Raw genomic sequence first — 27137 nt, 5'->3', positions numbered from 1 at the left:
GCCTTTTATAAACCATGAAACCTACATTTTGTTTTATATCACACCTCTTTATAATACATAATTATCGTTCCCATATTAATACTACATTTCTACTTCTAGATTGTTGAAACATGACTATTTTCATTTTCATTTTCGATTTTTTTTTTTTTTTGACGCCGTCTAAAACCAGTGAAGTGTTTGCCTGCGGTAGACCTAGCCTACTGTAGTTCACTAGTTGTCGTCGACAGATGAGAGAGTAGGAGATAAAAGTTGATCCAGACCGAGACGTCGTGACAAGCTGCTCGGAGAGGCCGACTGTTCGGCGAGCAATCTCGTCCCGGCGTGGTCTCTTCCTAGTAGATTCCTCCGTAACCCGCGCGCGCCGTGAGAAAATACCGACAAGTCGACCAGCGGACTCGAGTTGAGGAAGGCGGCGCTTATCACTGAGTGAAGTCGTGAGGGTGGAGCAAAGTGACATGGGGCGGTACTGTGATTGAGATAAATCATATTAGTTAATCTAGTAAAGAGACATATAAATAAAATAATTTAATTGAGGTTTAAAAATATCAACAACAAACAGGAAACCTACCCAAAAATAAAACCACCTAATGACAACTACAGTACTATCAACAAAACAAAAGAAAGAAAAAATAGGAAAACTCAACAAAAACAACAAAAACAAACAAAACTCCACCCAGACGAACGAATCGAACATAAAATTATTTCAATTTTGTTTCCACTTACAGACATTTGACCAATAATTGTGTGAAAACCAAAACAAATAAACAATCCTAGCCAATGGCAGATCAATCCATGCTGGAGACGCATTAACCATACTACGTGTATGTCAGTCATAATCATTTAACAGAGTTAGTAATTTTATTAAAATAAACAAACGTTTATGAGACAGTATAATGAAATTTTCTTTATAAAGTTTTTCAACTTTTAAAAAAATCCTATTTGCATTAAAATGATAAAAATTTGTTAAACAAATGTTCAGTCAGTTTTAAGACGCAGTTTAAGTGTGTGTGTTTTTTGTCAATTATTTCAGTTTGGCTTGATGTAAAAGAAACGAAAAACTACTTTGGAATAACAAAAATGTTCTATTTTGTGTGAAATTATAAAACTCTATTAACCTCTATATTTGATTATTCGTTTGTTAATATTCTTATAGAAAGAAATAAGGGAACATCTGGTATTGTAGATCAGATTTAATTTATTCCTTGTATGGAAATGTATGGATAACATATAAAAATCTATTGTGCAAATGAATTTCAGCAATGTGGCACTCAATGTCTGTTAAGTTAACACTGTGGATGTGAGTTTTAGTTGCAGTCTCTCTTTGCTGTTACTATTTGTGTGGTCCATTATTTCTACCACTAGTTAAATATCCGTTTTGTATCTACCAATTTCAGTTAGAGATTTAAATACAATGGAATTTATTGACGAATAACTTCGTAGACTTTGCTGTTTGCTTAAGCATCACCATCATTTCTTTACCAATATAAAGACCCAGGTGGCAACATTTCCACAACCATTATGATTGTAAAATAAAGATACCCCTGATGGTTAACTGGATACCATATTTTGTGTTTGGTACCAACAGCGATATAACAGATGCGACGACAAAGAATATATATGCATACGCTAAAAAAAAAACCTCACAAAGAAACACAAGACCACATGAGAAAATTTTGAAAAACGCATACGTTTTGACACGATTAAGAATGATTAAAAATGATCTTATTCGAACGTACACTTAGGCTATTCGATTGGACTCCATATGTGTTACACGCTTACTTTCAATGCACCAAAGTAGTTTATATTATCTGAAAACGTTAGTAAATAAACATATGGTTTTATCGATTACAGGATACTTTGTTGCGTCGAACTCAAAAACGATCAGATCAAACCAATGTTAAATTCCAAAGTGACACTGGAATTCAATTAGTCTAAATGTTTCTTTAAAATGCTAGCCCGCAGTTCAAAAGTCACGATCTATTCGACTAAAAATAAAAATCGAGAAACCTAAGAAAATTATTTGGCATGGCCAAAACATTTGAGGTTCTAGTTTTAACAGTTACTTTCATTTCTGTTCTCTTAAGCACAGTGTGTTGTCAAAACTCGTGGTATCCGTGACTATCGGGTTGTTAATCTATCCTATTACTAGATTAACTAACAGTTTTCTTCAAACAATGAGCTACTTTTTATCGCACAATCGCACTGATTGCGTGCGGTGTTTGACCGCCATTTTATCATGGGTGGGGCCAGCAAGATTTCTTCATCCCAACTTATCTCACACAGTGTCAAACTAATGGTCTCGATTGGTTGTTTACGATTGTCTGTATTACCCCATTCTGATAAAGATAAAGTGTAAATAAGGCTAAATCAGTGTCATAGTGAATCTGATTAAGCATGTCTACTACAGAAGCATCTGTATACTAATTTTTGGAACGTTTCCTTGTTTTCCAAATTATAACTTGATGGTTCCCTATTAATAACCATTTGAAGCAAACTAGTTTGTTAGAGCTATTTCAGACATTATAAATATTTATAAAATCTAATTATATAACGTAACATTAATGCGGAAAAACTGACATTAAAATAATTCCTGCAAATCCAACATACATCTGTGGTCTTTAATTCATATCTCCCAACCTTCGCGGATGTTCATTTGTGGAACATACCCCAATTAGACATTTTCGTCCTGAATTAGATTTATTTTTGAGACCCATTCAGAAAACGTAAGGTTACCTTATACACAAACACACAGGCTAATGAATTAGAGAGACCTCAGTTCTAATTCGTAAGTCTCTGTGTTCTAACTTCGCTATCCTGGCTAAATTCACAATTAGAAGATAAACGGACATACACGTCATTAGATGGTGGAAGACTTTAGCAACCGCGGAAGTCCGCAAATAGCCGTGTTATTTTTATCAGAGAGGGAGGAGCTATTGGGATTATTAGACGTGGGAATCGGCCAGAGTTTGTTGATGAAACACCAAACTAGACTTAAAATGTCTTTGATACAGAAGTGATAGAAAACTATATTGCTGAAATGCTCTTATAAAATTTAAAGAAGCTGTTTAGAAGTAGTAAAACCAGTTTATTATTCTAGTAGATCAATACGATTTATTTAAAGAAATAAGGGGGTGCATTTTAAAATTGAGTTGGAATAAGACTTTTTAATATATATATATCCTATAACTTACCCATGATATCCATGTGATAAACCCATGTGATAATTTACTTTATTAACCCGGTTAATAATGGTATGCAAAGCTGCAAGATCTCTAGGTAATTTGTTGCTGTGGATGGGTCATTTGCTTACAAGCCAACAAGACCCGTGTACCTGAGCGTAACGTTTTCAAAGATTTATTTAAAATGCGTGACATCAAACTTATCTGTGCTAATCGTGATGACGTCATATTATCGATGGCGGCGACTTTAGTACTGTGATTTACTAAAAAATTAATTAGAATGTTATTTTAGAAGTGTTATAGGATAAATAGAATTCGCTACTCGTGTTTTTTAATATGTAAAATATCAACCTCGTCCAGTTAATCGGTATTTGTCTCGGCAAAGCCTCGACAAATACTGATTAACATAGACTCGGTTGATATTTTCCATATTAAAAAATACTCGTGACGAATCCTCTATATATATGTGTTTGTGTATATATATATATATATATATATATATATATATATATATATATATATATATATATATATATATATATATATATATTTATTTTAAGATGATTTGGCGAAATGTTTTGCTCACCCAAAGCTAGCCTTATATATATACTTAGCCAAAAAGTTTAGCAATTTTGTAAATGTGTTTAAATAAAAGAAGACTCGTTACGTATAAATTAAAACCAGACACTGGATTTAATTCATGCATCATTTTTCAATATAAGTAGCAGGAGATTTTCAATACAAAATGAAATGTGTGACTATCACGTCGTTAAATGGTGTTTGGGTGTCCATACACGAACATCTGAAAATTGTCAGTAACATGTCTGAGTACCTTGGGCATTGTATGTTGACAGTGGTACAAAGTCGTCTCATGCTTCTGAGACGGTGGATCTCTAGAATAGTGATAGAGATCCATTAACGAGATAAAGCATGTTTAAAGTTGTGGATGTGAATAAGCGCGTGGCTCTCTCGAACCCTACAACCTACCAAATCCTATACCTACACAATAGGGAACAAGTAAATTCGATTTTGCAAGCCAATTTAAAGCCTCAATATTGGCCCTCTGAAGAAGTCCAGTCATTAGTCTGACTGAATGCTGCCGTGCAGTGTCCTATTGCAATAAAACGCCTGGATGCTGCTGCATGAACGAAATGACAACTGGTGTGATGATTTCGTCACTATAATGCTGAGCATTCAGATTCCCATTAATGATGAAAATGAGTTTGTTTTGTCCGATGTCATGAATTCCTGCCTACACCATGAGGCTACCACCACCACACCGGTCACATTCAGTGCATAAACGACGCTGTACCACTGTCAATGCCCAATGTGGTCAGTTACGTACGTAACTGACAATATTCAGATTTTCGTGTATGGATCCCCAAACACCATTTATCGACATGACAGTCACACATTTCATTTTGTATTGAAAATCTCCTGTTACTTATATATATATATATATATATATATATATATATATTCAGGTTTTGCGTTTTAAGAAATATTTATTTATTCACTTATTTATCTTTTAATAAATGTTTGAAAATAAAATTAGCAATTAATTCATCAAAACATTTTCTTTCAAACGCATGCCAATTGAATTATAATATATCAATAAATATTGTATATTGTTCGGTAACAAGCATTTTCGAAGTGCCTGCAAGCGAACCAATTCCAATTTAATTATTTCGAAATGAGAAAGTTTAGTAATCTATTTCAGCAATCGTAATAAATTTATGGTAATGAAAAACGCAATTCTGAATATCGTATTAAATATTGAGTTAATCTGTGATATGAAAACAAGCTAAATTTTGTTTTATTTAACGTCACCACTAGATCACATTGATTTATTAATCATCGGCTTTTGGCAGTCATACATTTGGTAATGTTGACACATAGTCATCAGAGGAAACCCGCTACATTTGTTTTTCTGATGCTGCAAGGCATCTTTTACTAGTATATGCACTTTCCCACAGACAGAAAAACACATACCACGGCCTTTTTCCAGTTGTGGTGCTTGGTTGGAACGAGAAAAACCGAATCAGTTGAATGAATCCACCGAGGTGGTTCGATCCTGCGACACAAGCACATCTAGCGAGCACTGAACCGAGCACTGAACCGATTGAGCTAAATACCGCCCCTCATATCAAATAATAAGTAGAGCTGCTGATATGAAAACAAGTGAAGGTACAAATATTCTAACCGGAGTGTTTCAATAATAAGTAGAGCTGCTGATATGAAAACAAGTGAAGGTACAAATATTCTAACCCGAGTGTTTCAATAATAAGTAGAGCTGCTGATATGAAAACAAGTGAAGGTACAAATATTCTAACCGGAGTGTTTCAATAATAAGTAGAGCTGCTGATATGAAAACAAGTGAAGGTACAAATATTCTAACCGGAGTGTTTCAATAATAAGTAGAGCTGCTGATATGAAAACAAGTGAAGGTACAAATATTCTAACCCGAGTGTTTCAATAATAAGTAGAGCTGCTGATATGAAAACAAGTGAAGGTACAAATATTCTAACCGGAGTGTTTCAATAATAAGTAGAGCTGCTGATATGAAAACAAGTGAAGGTACAAATATTCTAACCCGAGTGTTTCAATAATAAGTAGAGCTGCTGATATGAAAACAAGTGAAGGTACAAATATTCTAACCCGAGTGTTTCAATAATAAGTAGAGCTGCTGATATGAAAACAAGTGAAGGTACAAATATTCTAACCGGAGTGTTTCAATAATAAGTAGAGCTGCTGATATGAAAACAAGTGAAGGTACAAATATTCTAACCGGAGTGTTTCAATAATAAGTAGAGCTGCTGATATGAAAACAAGTGAAGGTACAAATATTCTAACCGGAGTGTTTCAATAATAAGTAAAGCTGCTGATATGAAAACAAGTGAAGGTACAAATATTCTAACCCGAGTGTTTCAATAATAAGTAGAGCTGCTGATATGAAAACAAGTGAAGGTACAAATATTCTAACCCGAGTGTTTCAATAATAAGTAGAGCTGCTGATATGAAAACAAGTGAAGGTACAAATATTCTAACCGAGTGTTTCAATAATAAGTAAAGCTGCTGATATGAAAACAAGTGAAGGTACAAATATTCTAACCCGAGTGTTTCAATAATAAGTAGAGCTGCTGATATGAAAACAAGTGAAGGTACAAATATTCTAACCGGAGTGTTTCAATAATAAGTAGAGCTGCTGATATGAAAACAAGTGAAGGTACAAATATTCTAACCGGAGTGTTTCAATAATAAGTAGAGCTGCTGATATGAAAACAAGTGAAGGTACAAATATTCTAACCCGAGTGTTTCAATAATAAGTAGAGCTGCTGATATGAAAACAAGTGAAGGTACAAATATTCTAACCGGAGTGTTTCAATAATAAGTAGAGCTGCTGATATGAAAACAAGTGAAGGTACAAATATTCTAACCGGAGTGTTTCAATAATAAGTAGAGCTGCTGATATGAAAACAAGTGAAGGTACAAATATTCTAACCGGAGTGTTTCAATAATAAGTAGAGCTGCTGATATGAAAACAAGTGAAGGTACAAATATTCTAACCGGAGTGTTTCAATAATAAGTAGAGCTGCTGATATGAAAACAAGTGAAGGTACAAATATTCTAACCCGAGTGTTTCAATAATAAGTAGAGCTGCTGATATGAAAACAAGTGAAGGTACAAATATTCTAACCGGAGTGTTTCAATAATAAGTAGAGCTGCTGATATGAAAACAAGTGAAGGTACAAATATTCTAACCGGAGTGTTTCAATAATAAGTAGAGCTGCTGATATGAAAACAAGTGAAGGTACAAATATTCTAACCGGAGTGTTTCAATAATAAGTAGAGCTGCTGATATGAAAACAAGTGAAGGTACAAATATTCTAACCGGAGTGTTTCAATAATAAGTAGAGCTGCTGATATGAAAACAAGTGAAGGTACAAATATTCTAACCGGAGTGTTTCAATAATAAGTAGAGCTGCTGATATGAAAACAAGTGAAGGTACAAATATTCTAACCGGAGTGTTTCAATAATAAGTAGAGCTGCTGATATGAAAACAAGTGAAGGTACAAATATTCTAACCGGAGTGTTTCAATAATAAGTAAAGCTGCTGATATGAAAACAAGTGAAGGTACAAATATTCTAACCGGAGTGTTTCAATAATAAGTAGAGCTGCTGATATGAAAACAAGTGAAGGTACAAATATTCTAACCTGAGTGTTTAAAAAAAAGATAATTAAAATACTTAAAATAATATTGATATAGATGTACAAATGTACATCTAAATATTTTCGTTTCACAACTATACTTAGTCTATAGTAAGGGTGTGGGATCAAATTCAGTCGGTAGAGCGCTTACCCGAGATGTTTGCATCATAGGATCGAAACACCCAAGTGATCTGATTGTTTTGTCTTTCGTCCTAACCAGCGCATTACGACTGATATAACAAAGACCGTGGTATGTGGAGACCTATCCACATAATAAATCCCTGTCTGCTAATGAGAAAATGTAATTAATTTAACTTAATAAATACATATAACTAATATATCTTTGTTTAAGCGTAGACGTCGGAAGATGCCAGCGACTGGGAGAGAGAGAGAGAGAGAGAGAGAGAGAGAGAGAGAGAGAGAGAGAGAGAGAGAGAGAGAGAGAGAGAGAGAGCTATATTAATTCGCCTTTCAACTACAAGTGGTCAGGCCAATACATAATCTTCAGAGTGGTTGGTGGGGTGTGGGGTGGGGGTGGGTGGGCAGTGCCGCATGATCCTTCTGTTTCCAACAGTTATGTTTATTAATGTTTGTTTTTTTCATTTTGTGTAATCCTGGCATGTTTTGTTATTTTCGGTAAATTAACTTTCGGTAGCATACTTTCCTTTTCTTTACATACTTCTGGGATATTACAGGTTATGCACGTATATATTTCCGTATGCGGAGTTGAACTGTGCATATTGAGTTGAGTATAGTCACTACAATGAGTAGTTTATATGCTATGTTATATATTGCTTGTATGTATGTCAATTTGTGTATATTCATTTCTATAATAATATAGTTTATGTTTGCATGTACTAGTATTCAGTTGTATGTTTAGCAGTTTGATATGGTATCTCGTTAAAACATGGGTAAGCTAATTGTTGTTTAATAATAACTAACACAAAGTACAGATTTAATGACATATAACGTAAACTGTTATTTCTGTTATTATATAATCACAAACACTAAAGAAGGTACTATCTGAAAATAAAACCAGAGTTTGGAAAACTGCAAACAGTTTAACTCACGAACTCCAAACCGTGAAGGTTTTAGAGGTACATATCAGGACTTAGAGCACTCTTATGAGTCACAAGTAAAGTGTTTGGAGGTTTGTACAGTTGAAGTGGAATAGAACCAGTGGCGGCTGATGTAATATATATCTCCAAGTGGTACTCTGCTAGAACCGTGTAGCAAACAAAACGATGACTTACGTCTTACGTCTTAAATCTCCGTACACTTCAGTCTTTTCTTCATTCCCGTTTATAGATGTTTTAGTTTTGAGTTTTTATGTTATCTTGGAATCATTTCGTTTCTGATTTATATTAATACCTAATTATATTAAACCATTTTAGTAAGTAAACTCCATCTATCTCCTTTGTAATTTTCATGACTAAAGAAAACTACCTATAATGCAATTCACTGAAGTTGAACGACAAAATGGTTATTCGTGACCAAGACGAATGGGCATACGGCGAAATAGTGTGTCTATGAATATCTATCTAGTGCCTCGTCTATAGGAGGACAGCCACTCCCGATGAGATCTCTTATTGGTCAATACATCCTTTTGGCCGCTACAAAGAGGACTGCCACTCACAGAATAGTTTACTAAATGAAAACTAGCACAAGATAGAGCTCATTGAAATAATTACAGCTGCGGACATCCACTCGTGAATCACTGTGAAAACAGTGATGATATCAGGTGTTCGCGAAAGATGAGCATATCCTGTCCCACCGATGGCATCGTCACGTGTCCGTTGCTTCATCTATGAACGATAAGAAATAAATGTGAAACAGTTTCAACAAAGAGATGATCCAATATGCACAAGTTCAAAATATGGAATAACATCAGCCATCATTTTGGTCAGTGATGCATCGTATTTAGTAGATAACCTCCAACTCTCTACATTAAAACTGGATGTCATAAACGTGATGGAACAACATCTATGCCAGAATGATGTGGCGTTGTTTGAAATATGCATACAATGAGCATACTCTAAGGTATATTAGAAATTGTGTTATATAGGCACCAAACGTTGGAGCTGAAGGTATATTGCTCGACAAAAATGAAAAATTGACAATTGGAAAATTAAACTCATCCCTTTTGTCATATATAGCTTAGTCTAAAACTAGTTTCGCTTTGAATCTCTATGCATAGATCGAGGTATGAAAGCGATTTAATACTTCAGTTATTTATTTTATTTCTAACTCTTGTAGGTAAATCAATGGAAGGTAATCTGTAATCCTGCTATTACTGAATTATATAAAATCATCAATATAGCGGAATGTACGTTTTAGCCAGATTCCTTAGTTTTGATTTAATCAGATTAGTCAGAACTTCTGATTCATATGCATAAAGAAGCAAAACGGTGAGTAGTGGATAATAGTTGGTGCTATTGGGGATTTCTGTGTCCTGTCTATATGTCATATCCCCAAAGATGACATGTATGTTGTCAATGAAGATATCCAGTATATCACATAATATGTCTTTACGAATTGTCCAGATCCTTGGAAAGTAGTTATGTATCTGTATCTTCGTTCACCGTTCTTTGTAACATAGTTGTAAGTTGCGTTACAGGAAACTATGTATGTTTCTCTCTGTCATTTTTTTCTCTCCCACCCCTACTGTGTTTATGTATCGCTCTTTTCTTTATCTGTCTCTCTCCCCTGGCTCTCTGTCCGTCACTTCGTCCGTTCCTCTTATAGCATGTCGATAAACATCGTTGGTTCGTATGCATGTGTGTTTGTGTATGCGTAATTCTATCTCTATTTTGTGTGTTTGTATATATGTGTGTGAATGTATGTATACACAGGGGCGTAGGTTCGGACGACCCCCCCCCCCCCCCCCCCCCCCGCTGAAGCAAATGGTCCGCTTTCAGTACTAAAACATACAGGTTTATACATATGGTGCAAAAACAGAAAAAGGTCCACTTGGTTCATATTCGACCCCCCCCCCCCCCGGTCTAGATCACGCTACGCCCCTGATGCACGTGTGTGTCTTTCTGTATGTAATATGTGTGTGCATGTGTATGTGTATTATGTATGTGTCTTTGTGCGTGTGTTTGTCTGTATGTCTGTATGTCTATATGTGCCAGTATGTGCCGATCTGCTTGTGTGTACGTATGTGTGTGAATGTGCATGAACGTATATGTATGTTTGTGTGCGTTTTGGGGGTAACACTCGTGGCAACCCCCACCACGTACGATCTTGAGTACCAAGTTGATCGTTTTCTTTGAACCTCTATCAACAGTACTTTCTTTGAAATGCCCCATGTACAATCTCAGAGCTCGATCACACTCACGTCGTAGCGCCCAGCAGAGACAAACAAGCTATCATTTCGGAAGTGTGATCCTCCTAATTATACGACGCCGTGTCAAGATTCAGCCTCTGTGTATTCAATATATCTTCTTTAGCACGAGACTCCACAACAATTCGTAAGTTTGTCCTGAAGTTTTCACCTGAGTAAACCGCGTGAGTCTCTTTGTCAGCGCGGCAAGAGGATTTCATATTTTAAAAAATACAACCAATCAGAATGGTCGATATTTTGGTGATAATCTGAGAATTTACTGTAATGGTTGGAAGGAAGGAAATGTTTTATTTAACGACGCACTCAACACATTTTATTTACGGTTATATGGCGTCAGACATACGATTAAGGACCACACAGATGTTGAGAGAGGAAACCCGCTGTCGCCACTTCATGGGCTACTCTTTTCGATTAGCAGCAAAGGATCTTTTATATGCACCATCCCACAGGCAGGGTAGTACATACCACGGCCTTTGTTACACCAGTTGTGGAGCACTGGCTGGAACGAGAAACAGCCCAGACCGACAGCACATTAAGCGAACGCTTTACCACTGGGCTACGTCCCGCCCCCAGTAATGGTTGGAGATGAAGAATTAAACACGTTTGACCGTGGGATAATAGTTAAGGGTTAATGTTTTATTGGAAAGTAAAAAAAAATTGTTTTATTTAACGACGCCACTAGAGCACATTGATTTTTTTATCTTATCATCAGCTATTGGACATCAAACATATGGTCATTCTGACACTGTTTTTAAGAGGTAACCCGCTGTCGCCACATAGGCTACTCTTTTACGACAGGCAGCAAGGGATCTTTTATTTGCGCTTCCCACAGGCAGGATAGCACAAACCATGGCCTTTGTTGAACCAGTTATGGATCACTGGTCGGTGCAAGTGTTTTACACCTACCCAATGAGCCTTGCGGAGCACTCACTCAGGGTTTGGAGTCGGTATCTGGATTAAAAATCCCATGCCTCGACTGGGATCCGAACCCAGTACCTACCAGCCTGTAGACCGATGGCCTAACCACGACGCCACCGAGGCCGGTGTGTTTTATTGGAATGATGAAATGATGATGACATGCTTGCGTTTTGTAATAAGAAATCGGTTAACAAACGTTATTAAATATGTTTATTAGTCCCCTACCGGTCCAAACGGAGGGGACTATAGGTTTCACCTCCGTCTTTCTGTTTGGCTGTCTGTCCGTCCGTCCGTCTGTCCCACATTTAGTTTTTCGGATTTTTTTTTCACAATGTCTTGAGATATTGAGCTGAAATTTTGGGTATATCTTTACAATGTACTGTTACAGATTACTTTCATGAAAATTAGTTTTTGGACCTTTTTTTTGAACATTTGTGAATAACCTTGCCATGTTTGATTACAGATCAAGTTTGATTTTCGTGACAATTTACCCATTTTTTTCACAGAATTATGGCCCTTGCATTTTGGAGATACGAAGATTTTTTCGACTTGGTATATATATATATATATATATATATATATATATATATATATATATATATATATATATATATATATATATATATATAGAGAGAGAGAGAGAGAGAGAGAGAGAGAGAGAGAGAGAGAGAGAGAGAGAGAGAGACACACACAGAGACACAGAGAGTAGAGGGAGGGAGGGAGAGACACACACAGACAGACAGATATACATACAAAAATAGACAGAGAATGACAGATGGAGAGAACATTTGATTAAATTTGAAAACTTTTGATTGTATTAAAATATGTATTTCGAAGTAATACAGAAAAGCAACAAAACATAAACCATATTATAATAATTTAATGACGATTCAAACAAGCTGCCGTTTGTTCGTTCCTTTCCTTCACTTTTGTTTTTGTTTTTCTTTCCTTCACTTTTGTGGCACCATGGGAAAGGATCAGAAGGTCGCTTACTTTCCCTGACTGTTTGTCCACTTATCTCCCATGTAGGCAGTGCTAGTTCTCTGTCAATATATATACTTGTAAATTTAGTGATGATGGAGTTGTTTGCACCTTGGTGCATTATAGCCTTTCGGTAGACGCCAAATTGAAACATTACCGGATCGTGACACGAAAACTTTGGCTCATTAATCAACATGGCGGAAGATTATATCATGACTGAAACCATGGACTGACTAAATCTGAACCAGTAATATGTTGTATTTAATTGTTTAAAATACAATTTGCAAAAATTGCATTATATGTGTGTGTATTGTATAGTATTTTATAATTTCTTTTCAATCAAAAAGACCAACAAAAAACAAATGTTATCAATATACTGTTATTATTATTATTATTATTATTATTATTATTATTATTATTATTATTATTATTACAACAATAACAACAGAATAAGACACGTTATGAAACTTACTTGATATTATGAAATAAATTTTTAAAATCGAGGTTATAAAATAATATCCAAGCTCTTTACATATTCTAAAATAAAGATAACAATACTTAAACACACATTATTTTTACTTTAAGTTTAAATGGAAATCAACGGATGCCATAGACATTTATTTTCATCTACAAAAGTCGTTTTGTTAAATAAAAATAAGAAAGGAAATATAATATAAAATTATTGAAATATATATAATCTTAATTGAATGTTTCTCTTGTTGTTTCTTGTTTATTATTTTGTAACGCATCAAACTGACGATACACCAACTTCTGTAAGTTATTTACGAATGCAATAGGTTGAGAATGCCATTTTGAAACCACACGCTTTGAGTTGCATTGCTTTATATTGAAAATGATATATATATATATATATATATATATATATATATATATAGATATATCATTATTGCCTCAGAGAATCATAATGTAATGTTAAAGTTGTGAAACCTTAAATCATTACCGTAAATACAGTTGTTATAAAAACAAGACACGTAAAGTACATAAAATTGAATAAATGATAGTAAACATACTGAATATCTAACTAAAATTGTAATTGTCTTTAGTTTTAAGGCTGCACTCTCGTCCGTAAATAGGTAGACAATTTAGAAATGAAGCACTCAAAGATATATTTACATCGAATAATGGCAAATCACTGGAAGAAAATTAATTTGTATATTCAATCTGAGTGTTTATTGTGTATTCAATTTTACATATTTTAAAACACATACACTTATAATGTACACCTATAACCAAGTTTCTGAGTGATCTTTTAATAACTATTTTGATGTAAAATTGTGGAAATTATCAAAAGATAGAATAGGAATTTGAAGACGAACAAAGATCCATAAGAGAATAGAAATGAAAATCTAAAAGTATTTATCAACCTGCGTTTGCGCCCATTAGCTGTAATTTTCCAACATTGTGAGATAAGCTATTTAAAAAATTAAATTCTTTATACTGACAATTTCGAAATAATATATTTTTCAATTTGTGTTTTGTTTTTTACAATATGTTTAATTCCTTTTAACGAGGAATATATTTACCAATTATATACGGATAACACATCTTTTATTTCGGATAAAATAAAGATTGTTATTTTTCAAAACGGAGGAAAAATACAAAATAATGAAGTATGGTTTTACAAAGGAAATCAGTTAGAAGTTGTTAATGAGTTTAATTATCTTGGTTTATTATTTTAACTGCACACAGAAAATAATTGCAGAACAAGGTCGAAAAGCACTTTTTTTGCATTATTAGGTATTTGCATTACGAATTATATCAATATTGAAACAATGTTATCTATATTCAATACATAGGTAAATAGTGTTTTAAATTCTGATTGTGAAATATGGGGATTTTATCAAGCTAAATATTCTATAAAAAAATACTTTGAAAAGATACGATTTTATATATAGTAAACTAGGGCGCTCTCCAATGAAAATAGTAAGGAAATTAAGAATTTATAAATTTTGGATTAAGTTATGTAACACAAATAATTGTATTGTGAAAATGCAGCAATATAAAGACAGACAGCTGGTTAACGAATATCAGACAGGAACTCGGTAGGATTGGTTTATATATATGGAATTTAGAAAAGTTAAATAATTATATTTTTACCATATTAAAAGAAAGATTACAGGATGTATTCATACGGGAATACAATAGCAGAATAAAAACAACATCAAAAGGAAGTCTTTATCAATATTTATTAAACGAATTTAAGTTACAAACCTATTTGAAAAAAAACCTATAGCAATACTTTATTTAAAACAATTGGCAAAGATCAGAATATGTGCTCACAAGTTAAATATAGACTTTGGTAGATATAAAGATGTTAAACCCCCCACAAAGGCTATGTATAGTTCGAAGATGAATCCATTTTATAGTGCAATGTCACCGATATATGATCTAAAACTAACATTTATTAAAGTGTACTATTACAGACGACCTAGTGTTTTAAACTAATCCAACTACTAACTGGAAAATATTTAATTCGGGCAAATACTTTAAAAAGAACCCAGCTTGATTTAATCTAGTTTTAGAATATATAGTTATATTTGTATTGTGTTTTTAGTCATTTAGCATATGATGTGAAAATCACTCCCCGCCATTATACTGTACTGTATTTATTACGTATGCTGATGAGTTGTAAAACTTAAGACAATGAATAAACATGAACAATTAATTTTTTTAAATATTACAGCTTTTTTGATACATCATGTTTATTGCTTTCAATTTCATTATATTAATTCATTAGTTTTATATATAGTTAATTATTAAACAAAAGCAATAAGGCAATAACATCACTGTTTCAATCATTATTATTTGTATGCAAACATTACAAAACGTGTGCGTGTGTGTGTTTGTTTGTGCATATACGAGGTGAGTGTGTATGTATAGGTATCCTAAATTATATTTCTTTTAATTTGAATCCCAATACAATTCAGCATAATATTACCCAACAGACGACAATAAGTTAGTGTCTATTTAAAATTTAAATGTAAAATTGAGTTATGCTACGAAATTTACATCCCCGTATTAATTATATACTAGTACTATAAACATAAATAATTTTTCCCTTATCATATTTTTGTGTAGCATTTAAAATATACAATTACTTTTAAAACGTAATTAAACGAAAAAATACCAAAGATAAAAATATTATCTTAAAAAGTGAAATAAAAAGTATTAATATAAATTACAGCATTCTAGTATCGCCATCTGTTTTTAGACAATTATTTTCATACACGTATAACCGACATCAATTTAAATACAAAATTAATCATTATTAACAAAAACAATCAAAATAAAACTACAAGAGAATAATAGATTTTGTAAACAATTGTTTTGGTTTCATATCGATTTTTATAATTAACCAAACAATTTTACTAATAATATTTCTGTTTTTAAAACGTGTTATATTTCAATATGTGTAATATTTTAATTATTTAATTTTCCTTTGAAGATCATTTGTATACTTGTATTTTTAAAATTAAGTTTCCTATTGCTATTAGTATTATTTACTTTTATAACTAATGTATTTCATGTTACTTTGTTCCTGTTAATATTTTTTTCATTATTTCTAAAATATCTGAAATTTAAATATTCTATTTATATTTTTATTACTTTTAGATAACCATTCAACTGAAAAGTTAATATTGGCTTAATTTATTTAAAATACTAATGATGTTTTATAACACCGATGTCGTGTGTTTATATCAAATTAAAATCCATGCATACTTGTCATGTCAAGCATCTCCACTAGCTTCGTACGTACACTACATTAATTCATTTCATCTTACTTTCGTGCTTATATCCAATTCAGGTTCAAGCACGCTGTCCTGGACACACACCTCAGCTATCTGGGCTGCCTGTCCAGGATGGTGGGTTAGTGGTTAGTGAGAGAGAAGTCGGCGCAGTGGCCTTACACCTACCCAAATGAGTCGTTAAAACTCGCTCTGGGTGGAGACGGTATTGGGCTGCGAACCCAGTACCTACCAGTTTTATGTCCGATGGCTTAATCACGACACAACTGAGGACGGTCGTACACTACATAGTATCCCTGTATATAGCTGCATTTTTTCATCTGGCAATGGCCGGCTACGGTAGTCTAGTAGTTAAAGGGACATTACCGAGTTTGCTGCATTGTAAGATGTTTCCGACTAATAAAATCCTTCTACGATTAAACTTATATATTAAATATATTTTCTTGTTTAGAATATCAGTGTCTGTATATTCAATGTGTTTTTGATCGCCTTAATATTTATAAGAAGCCCAAACTGGATTTTGTCTTCAAATAATTTCGTACGTATGATTTTTTTTTTTTTTAGGAAATAAAATGAAATTTAACCTGGTACAAATATTAAAACGATCTGAAACACGTTTAATATACAGCCACTAATATTTTATGTAGAAACATATATTTGATATGTAATTACAATCGTTAAAAAGTATCTCTTAGTCAATAACATCTTAAAAATTGCATCAAGCTCAGGAATGTCCTTTTAAATCATCGGACTTAAGAATCTGGACGACAAAACCTTTATCCATCATGAAAGCCGTATCTCTGCACAATGCAAAGACGAATGGGTATTTGTGGTTGATTCCATGAATCTCTATCTAGCGTGTAGAAGCACAGCCTCTCCTAAGAGGAGATTCTTTACTGGAGATTTCATCCTTCTTGCACTAGGTATTAGCCAGTGCAAAATGGTTTTGGTTATTACAGCTCTTGCTCACTTTTCGCGAACAGTTGATATTATCAACGTTTCAACTGATTTATGAGTGCATGCCAACAGTCACGGGAATGGCAGTCCTCCTATAGGCAGTGCGCGAATGATGTAACGCCCTGTAAAGGATCACCGGGACAATGACAGTCCTCCTGTAGACGAGGTACCTGATACATAATGTCCATCACAACTTTACCAAAATTGCTTTTCATTTCTTTCTTAAAGATACGGTTTTGACCAAGGAAAACGGGTTTGTCGTTAATATTTTACATTTAAATTACGTTACATACAATGTCTTGTCAACTGCCAATTATTTGTTGTTTCTTGTTGTCTTTGTGTTTGTTAAAGTTTGTTTTGTTTAACGACACCACAGGAACACATTTATTTATGGGGCGGGATTTAGGTCAATCGGTTGTGTGCTCGCCTGAGCTGTTTACGTCGCACGATCGAACGACCTTGCTGGATTCATTCAGCTGAGTGAGGTGTTTTTTTCATTTCAACCAGTGCACCACAACTGGTCAAAGGCCATGGTATGTGCTCTCCTATCTGTGGAAAAGTACACATAAAAGATCCCTTGATTGCTAATAAAAAAAAATGTAGAGGGTTTTCTCTGATAGGGGCATTAGCTTTAAGGAGACTGTCCAATGGATGATGTTTCTGACTAATTGAATCTTGTAACGACAAAATATATCTTTTGTTTAAAATATCAGTGTATATATATATATTCAATGTATTTCTGGTCATTCTAGTGTTTGTAGTCAGCAGCATCTTAACACTGACATCAAACTCAGGGCTGCCACTTTGCGGTTTGCAGGTACTTGGTTCGCATTCCAGTAAAAACGCCCAGCTGGGTTTGGTGGAGTTTTTCTTTTTTATCCTCCTCCAGCATTACACTGTTCATGATTGGAGACCCGTAGTGGAATAAGAACTATGTACATACACACAAAGATTGGAAGAAGAAGAAGGAAATGTTTTATTTAACGACGCACTCAACACATTTTATTTACGGTTATATGGCGTCAGACATATGGTTAAGGACCACACAGATATTGAGAGAGGAAACCCGCTGTCGCGACTTCATGGGCTACTCTTTTCGATTAGCAGCAATGGATCTTTTATATGCACCATCCCACAGACAGGGTAGTACATACCACGGCCTTTGATATACCAGTCGTTGTGCACTGGCTGGAACGACACAAATATTGGATCCGGACAGCTCCAACATGGTTTTTACCGTTTTTGTTTTTACACATGTCAAGATACACGGACGCAGGGAAACGCCGAAAGGTGGGGCGCGCACGCACGTACGCACGCACACACACACACACACACACACACATATATATATATATACACACACACACACACACACACACACACATATATATATATATATATATATATATATATATATACACACACACACACACATATAAATACATGTATAAAAACCATCGCTGCTGCTCCCCCCCCCTCGCTTCCTACGCTAGTGAGATACAAGTAGGTGGTCAAAATGGTTGGTCTCAGTTGACCAAGTTCATCAAGTAGGAGATGAGAATGAAGACCAGCGAGTACTTGCCAGTCAAAACATACATCTACGAGGGGTGTCCCAAACGTTTCCGGCCTGACAATGAAACGCAGCTCGCGCCAAATCTTTTATTCTATCATTTTCTACATAGTCGATCTTGAGTTCAATACATTTTGTCCAGCGTTTCTCCAGCATTGTTAACCCATCAAAACACCTAGCTCGTCTCGTAGCTAAACGTGTGGTAAATACCATATTATTCACCTTCTTTATATAGGTTACCTAAACGACACAACTGTAATGGTACAAGGCTGACTTCAAAGGAACTCAGTATGCATACAGCTTATACTCCAAGTCCATTGGTTTCATCAAAATAAAGTATTGCACCAAACGTTGTATTAATAATGTGCTGAAAGCTCTGGGCTCACTTATGTCATAACCTTCATGAAATAAACATGATAGTTATACTCTTAGTTGTACTACAAAGACACAAACTGTTCAAATAACACATTCATAATTATATTGCGCAAATGACGTAAGAGCAAAACAGGCTAAAAAGTCATCCTTTTTGCTATTTCAGCTTTGTAAATCTCCGATTTCATATACATATGTAATAAAACATATTTTGCTAGTTATACGTTTATTTGTAATAATTAACTGCAAATATACTACGTCTACACATAATCTTTCTATAATTAACTCCGAACTGCAATGTGCTGTCACTAGGAGTAGATAGTAGCTTTCTCAACAATTCAGAGAAGAAACAGAAAGTAACCAAAAACGTCCTCGTCGTATGTTTTCAAAACAGCAGTACTCCAATAATATTGGTAGAAATCATGTACATACATTGTATGGTGTCACGCGCTTAACCTATCGGCCACCCTTTAAAGACTTCCCAATAAAATCATTTGTATTAAGCTTGTAAGTTAAATAATTGTTTGGTTGTACATTTTATGGGTATGTTATTCATGGTACAATATTGAGATTTGAAAACAAATATTAGTAAATACTTTAGATTTATTAATCATGGGTTATGGGAGGTTAAACATTAGGTAATTTTGACATATAGTCTTAGAGAAGAAACTTGCTACATTTTCCTGTTAGTAGCAAGAGATCTTTTATATGCACCATCCCACAGACAAGATAGCACATACCACGGCCTTTGATATACAAGTCGTGGTGCTCTGGCTGGAACGAGATATAGCCTAATGGGCCCACCGACATTTTTTTGTTGTCATAATGCATTTTTAACACAGCCCCTTTAAGACGTATTATAACGAAATACTTGTTACGTAACAAATCATCAATAACGTATAAAATATTAAAAACTAAATACCAATATAAAAATTACAAAAACAAAAACGGAATCTTAGAATGGAAAATACATCCACTTGTTTTTATTTTGTCCTTTATGTACATATTACACAGACAAATTCATGTTTTACATCCTGATATAATTATAAATTACGACCAGATATGTGCATAGCGCAAATGTGTACATTGTATAATAAATAATATTCATGTTAAAATATTCTGATGGAAACAAGTAAGGGAACACATAAATAGCAATAGCAAAAACGGGCTTCATCCAAAACCACCATCCACAGCATCAGAACGTCATTTTGTCAAGCCAGTCCTATGAGTACAGGAAGGAAGATTGAAATAGTCTTGAGTCGTGCTCGCGTCGGCCACACACATTTGACGCATTCATTTATATTAAAGAAGGACCCTCCTCCTCAGTGTGAACACTCAGTGTACATGGACAGTACGTTTTTAATGAATGTAATCATATGAAGCTGACGAGAAACAATATATTTGGCAATAGAAATATTTCGAAATCATTTAAATTTCACCCAAAATTAATTTTGAAGTTTTTAATTTTTTTAAATTTCTATACAAAGTTTTAAAATATACTGACCTTGATATTTGTATTGTATGCTATTGTAAGTTTCCCACAGCTCTTTACACTGTGTTTTACATAATTAAACAATTTTTATTTTGAATGGAACTAATCATATTGATGTACTTACCTTCGTTTGACACCCAATAACCGATCTCTATTTTTGTGCTGGGGTGTCGTTAAATATTTGTTCATTCATTCATTGTATCAGGACGTTTACCGGTTACTGGCAATCAGTCCCATAGTACTGACATTCAGTGCCACATTACATATTTTATACAGGCAAAACAACTCTAGTCGTGAATTAAATTTGGTTTCAAATACCATGTGTTCCCTTATTTCTTTCCATCAGTATAGCTTGTAAACTACATACATATATACATAGATGTGTGGACTTAAACAGCACGTTAAAAAAAAACCTTTAACAAAATATTAATATTTTCATATTAACATAATATGTTCGCATTTAAGAGAAATGAATCTAAAATATATTTATAAGTGAAGGATATGGGTAGAGGACAGAAGGATAACCAGTCATGAATTGGCAGTTTCTGCATTTTTAAATATTTTAAACAAAATATAAATATATCAAATCAGAATTTGCAATACTTAGTGTTTCAAAGTAGGTGAAATATTTGCTGATGCGTCTCCAAACAAATATTCAGAAAAAATCGACAGAGCGCCTCTCTGGACCCAGCCATTTCTGTCTGAAGCCGGCTAGAATCTTTGGTGAAGAAGACGTCTTTTATTAATGGCCTCGGTGTTGTAGTGGTCAAGTCACTAGACACACGGCTGGTAGATAAAGAGTACCCACAGAGTCCCGGTACCCACAGCGAGGAGGTGTAGGAACGAGATACTGACATCTCTCTCACAAGTAACTAATCAATAACGTCTGTCAAAGACAAACACCTATGGCAAAGGCCGTAGTATGTAGCTTTCCTGTAAGTGGAGAATGTGCGTATAAAAGATCCCTTGCTGCTAATGGAGTGGGTGTCCTCTGATGACTACGAGTCATAATTACCAAATGTATGATATCCAATAGCCGATCATTAATTAATCAATGTTCTCTAATGGTGCTGTTAGACAAAACAAAACATTTGGACAAACAACTCAGGTAGATGGTGTGTACGCCTAGGACAGCGAGCTGGAATATACATTACGTATGAAAATCAAGTTAAAATGAAGTGGAAGGTCCCCGTTAGTGTTAGCAACCTACCTGTGGCATTGATGTCACCTTGGTAAAGTTTATTATACCAGCAACATTCTCTCAACATATTTTAAAATTTTATCCTTTTAAATTTCAGAGAATCAATGCATTCTGAAAATAAGCTGTAGAATAAAGTCAAAACGTTGAATTTGACATATCAATTTCATATTACAGTTTGTGAAATTTTATTAACTGATGTTAGTACTTGTATTGCAATATGTCAAATGCTGTCGACTCTGATATGTCAGTAGAATATATTACAATCTGTCAACATGTTGGTGACTGATGTCAGTACAACCCAAGTTACAGAATTATATGCCCATAACAGCATGCTTCAACTTTAATTTGATAGGTAGCATGTAGTTTTACTTAACGTTAAGACCTTTGGAGTCTTAATGACAGTGTATGAGATCTGTTGACCACGAACGTTTTCTGCCAAACCAACTGTCGTCTGCTCTGACAGTCGCGCGCCACGTAGACTCAACACAAGCACGTAACCGTCGAGTCGAAATGGAACTCTCCTCAAGTAGAATCAACTCCCTCTTTGGACTCGACGAAATCAAAGGGATCGATTTCAGGACACGGATGTCGTCTGCTAGATTGTGGGCTGCACAAGGGTCGGGGCTGAGTAGTTTCTGCAAAAACAAACACGCCACCTGGTGGTATGATATTGATACAAATCAACGGTTATTAAAAAGGGTTAAAACAGTGTGATAAATTATCCACTTCAGTTGATAGTCTGCCATGGATAGCCTCCCGGCAGTTTGCCTTTAATACAAGAAATGGAACATTATTCAAAACAAAGTAAGAAAATATAGTTTAAAACTGTTGAACTTTAATAACAAATTTAAAAGATTCAGACATAATTCGGCAACTAGTAATTGAGTACACAGTTGTCAAAAAAAAAAATGAAAATGAATATAAAATATAAATTAAATGATACTTCTTTGAAACACATTTATATTTTACTAATTAATTTATAGATTAATTAAAATGTATCATGCATGTGGAAGTTATGTATTTAAATATATATATTTTTAAACTGAATTATATTAATTATATATAGATTATTTAAAACTATATATGCTTAAGAGACATTATTATGTATTAAAAGGCTCTATCTGAAAAACATATTTAACACATTTTGACTACCTGTTTAGAAACGGAGACCGTTAAACACACGAAGCAAACAATGTTTATTTGTAGCAAAGACACCCATAGTCATGACTTCTATTTCGATTTTAAATGCAGAATATCGAGTACTTATAATGCAGTAATTAACTATACACGCTCACAGTCGGGTTTTTTCTATCTTCTCTTTGTAAATATTAATTTGTAATTTCTTGCTCATATTGCATTAATTATTATAGTAAATAATTACATGCTTTATCTCGCGTACCACAGTCATATAATTATTTAAATATTTAAACACAAATCTAATGCTCAACATGTTGAAAAAAATGTTCATAGGCAATGACAATTAGAAATACATGTTTTTATTGAATTTTTTAATTTAATGTTTTTTGTATTGAATTTATTTATTTATTTATTTAAGGATTGTCTGTTATTTCCTTTACGTTCATCGCGGTATGAAAAAAAAATCATCCACAAACTGTGTGATGACGTAATGTTTACATTGATCGAGAAATAAACAAACTCCCTTTCTACGACGGACCAATGGGATGATGTTTATATTGTAATGAATGTAACGGAAATTTAAGTATATATTCTTACGTCATTTGAATATCGAGTAATGGCTGACTGGAATTAAAGTTTACAAAAACACGTTGTATTAAGTTTGAGCTTATATGATAAAGTGGTTATTACCCTCGTGCGTTTGTGTATCGTCAATATATATTAGGAAGAAAAATAATGTATTATTTTTTATTCCTAATACATGTATATGATATTGCCATAACACACATATACACAAATATATATGTATATATATATATATATATATATATATATATATATATATATATATATATATATATATATATATATATATATATATATATATATTGGTACGACAGCTATGAAAATATCTAGACATCAATATGAAATATGATACATTATAGGTACATGTACATAGTACACACTGCACTTAAATAAAACAAAATCATAATTCGCATGAACAAGCTGCATTAATAAACTTCAGAAGTATTACACGTAGTTGACGTTTTAAGAGAATTTCATCACGAATGACTCGGAGAAGATTAAATAATATACAAGACCTAATGGATTACTTTCTTATTTTTTCTATCCTCAATGATTCTTAACAAATGTTAACATACATATAAACTATAAATTAGATCATTCGCTAGTAAAAATGTGCTTTAAATTTATTTAACACGTAGAAGAACCTTGAAATTTAACAATCGTATATTGCAGAATACAGAATAATAAGTATATCAAACGTATCAAAACATGCATAAAAGACACTGACAAGCTTTATCAAAGAGAGGGAGAGCTTATTTAGCAAACTATTAAATTAATGATTTGAGGTAAAACCATCTCTTTTTCGTCATTAATGAAAACAGAAAATAGTAAAACGAATTTAAAAACATAATTAAATAAACTCTATAAAACTATGAACAAAGAGGAAAACCAAAAGTTATATGCATGATTATTTGGGCTAGAGGAAAATAGAAAGAAGAAGATGAAAGCACGAAATATTCTGCAACTTAGAAAAAAGGCACTAAGAATTATAATCCAAACTGTTTAATTTCGTACGAAATGGAAAAAAAGAGTTAAGGGGAACGTACTTATAAAGGATTATGAAAAATGTGGTCTAAAAATACCTCATATCATGTATTTTGTGTGCATTAAAATATCATTGCTAACAAAAAAAGCCTCGTCAATTCTTTTTTTAATCATCTTCCAGGAAGAGCCTCCTCATAGGTGATTTGGAGGAGACAAAAATAAATTTTTATACATACACCATAGACTGCTACCGGAAAAATACATCCAAATTTCATAAATGTTGACAGGATCTATATTTATGCTGGGTTGACGTTCAACAAAACACCACCGCAATCCCACATGGCATTGTGTTTCAGCCTCTTTAATGCACCTGGTATGGTGGTAGATAATCGACATTTCAGCCTCTTTAGTTTAATGCACCTGGTATGGTGGTAGATAATCGACATTTCAGCCTCTTTAGTTTAATGCACCTGGTATGGTGGTAGATAATCGACATTTCAGCCTCTTTAGTTTAATGCACCTGGTATGGTGGTAGATAATCGACATAACCTTTTTCTCATCAAGATGTTATAGGCTACATCAACAGCATGTCAATTATTTCCAGTATTATGGATTATTTGTTTCAGTACCAAATCAATAAAAAACATACTAAAAATAATACTTTTAATAATTAGACCATATACCCATTTAAAATGTAAATCTTTTTGAAAATACGAGAACCTAATAAAGGTATTTTATACACTTTTCATTGATAAAATAAACAAAAACCCAAGTAAATGATAATAAAAAGTCAACAAAACCTAGATATATAAATAAATTTCCTTCTCGAATAACCAATGACGCAAAACTACAGTCTTTTGACTTTAAGATTAACTACTTAAAATATATTAAACAAATAGTAAACTGACATAAATCAATAAATCAAACTACATGTAATTAAGACTAAATTATGTACAGTTTACTGACATACTAAAGAAACTATCTATTTGTTGATTGCCAGTATATTAAAACTGTTTGGTAATGCTTCCTAGATTACGCAAATCTGAAATGCAGCATTGAAAATATACTTGTTTTTGGTATTCTATTACTAGACCAATCATTGATGTTACCAATCTTTGAATATTTATAGAATGAAAAACAAATCAAGTAAATTACAATTTATATACTTATTTTTATTAACAACTTGAATATTTCAGTCGATTACTTCTAATAAAATACATATTTTTATTATTAATAACTGTGTTGGTTTAAAAAAAAAGAAGTAATGTTTATATTTTACTATGTATAATATGTTTGAAGATGTGAATAAAAAATACTGAACCATAATAATAATAAATTATCTATTTTTTTTAATAACTATATTTGTTTTCTTGAGCAGTATGGAAATTAGTACCCCCAAAACCTCACAAAAATCAACCCACCTCACACTGAACAAAACACTACTGATTTGTATAATGAATACTGGATTTGCTTCGTTTCCCGTTTTTTTTAAATGTCTACACCAATTTCATAGGAATGTTTTTGTGATGTTTGAAAATACTGTAGGCAATTATTGTATTTGAGGCAATGTATTGAAATGAAATATTCTTAAATAAACATATTCTATCGCAATTAGTCAAAGTACATCTTGACTTCTGCCCTACACATGCACAACATTATTTTATACATTATTTAAAAGTTATATACAGGTTCATACATCATTTATAGATGGAGAACATGTTTTAACAGTTGACCAACGGTTTTCATTTAATTAACTGTTATTTTGTTTCTTAATTATTATATTACTATGTTCTACTTATTATTTTTTTATATAAATTTTAATATATGTCCTGCATTCCGAGTCGCATCTAGCCTAAAATAACAAGGATGGAGCAATAATAATAATAATAATAATAATAATAATAATAATAACAACAACAATAATTCGAGAAAAGGTGCTTTATCTTCTCTCGCTAGACAAATAGGGCATGTGTTTGGTGGGGAATCTGCCACTTGTGCCACTAGTTATTCCACTATTTATAAATGTTACATATTCGTTTTAATCCGCAGTAGTACAAATCTTCTTTTTTTTCTAAAATATATTTAAAAGGAAAGTAAGAAAACAATTGTCCCACAATAAAGGCAAAACAGGCACAATAAATGTTTTGAAGAATATACATTAATTTTCAAAAGTAGTTAATTCAGTTAAAAGCTGTCATGTTTGGTAAGCCGATTTCAATATCGGGTACTTGAAAAGATATAATTGTATTACAACTACTATTAATAGTATTTACCAATGTACTTATTATTTAATAGTTGATCAACAAATCCTTAACAAACACTTCCGCTAAAGTATATTATAATGCATGTGCAAATATATTTATCCCTATTTAACAAAATTAATAGTTATTGTAAAAAAACAATTGTAGAACAGTATGTTTCTATTATTTTTCTGTTT

The 27137-nt window shown here is 33.1% G+C and overlaps 1 protein-coding gene across 1 annotated transcript in view; it reads right to left on the bottom strand.

Moving 5' to 3' along the window:
• Positions 1-210: 210 nt before the first annotated feature.
• The window catches only part of LOC121367299 (forkhead box protein D4-like), a 36700-nt gene continuing 9773 nt past the window's right edge, over positions 211-27137 (bottom strand). Inside the window, exon 2 of the mRNA XM_041491411.1 lies at positions 211-466. Within this exon, the coding sequence (XP_041347345.1) occupies positions 211-466 (256 nt within the window). The remainder of the gene's footprint in view (positions 467-27137) is intronic.

The sequence above is a fragment of the Gigantopelta aegis genome, chromosome 3, assembly GCF_016097555.1.
Source record: "Gigantopelta aegis isolate Gae_Host chromosome 3, Gae_host_genome, whole genome shotgun sequence".
Taxonomy (NCBI): Eukaryota; Metazoa; Mollusca; class Gastropoda; order Neomphalida; family Peltospiridae; genus Gigantopelta; species Gigantopelta aegis.
This window is presented reverse-complemented; position numbering and strand designations above follow the sequence as displayed.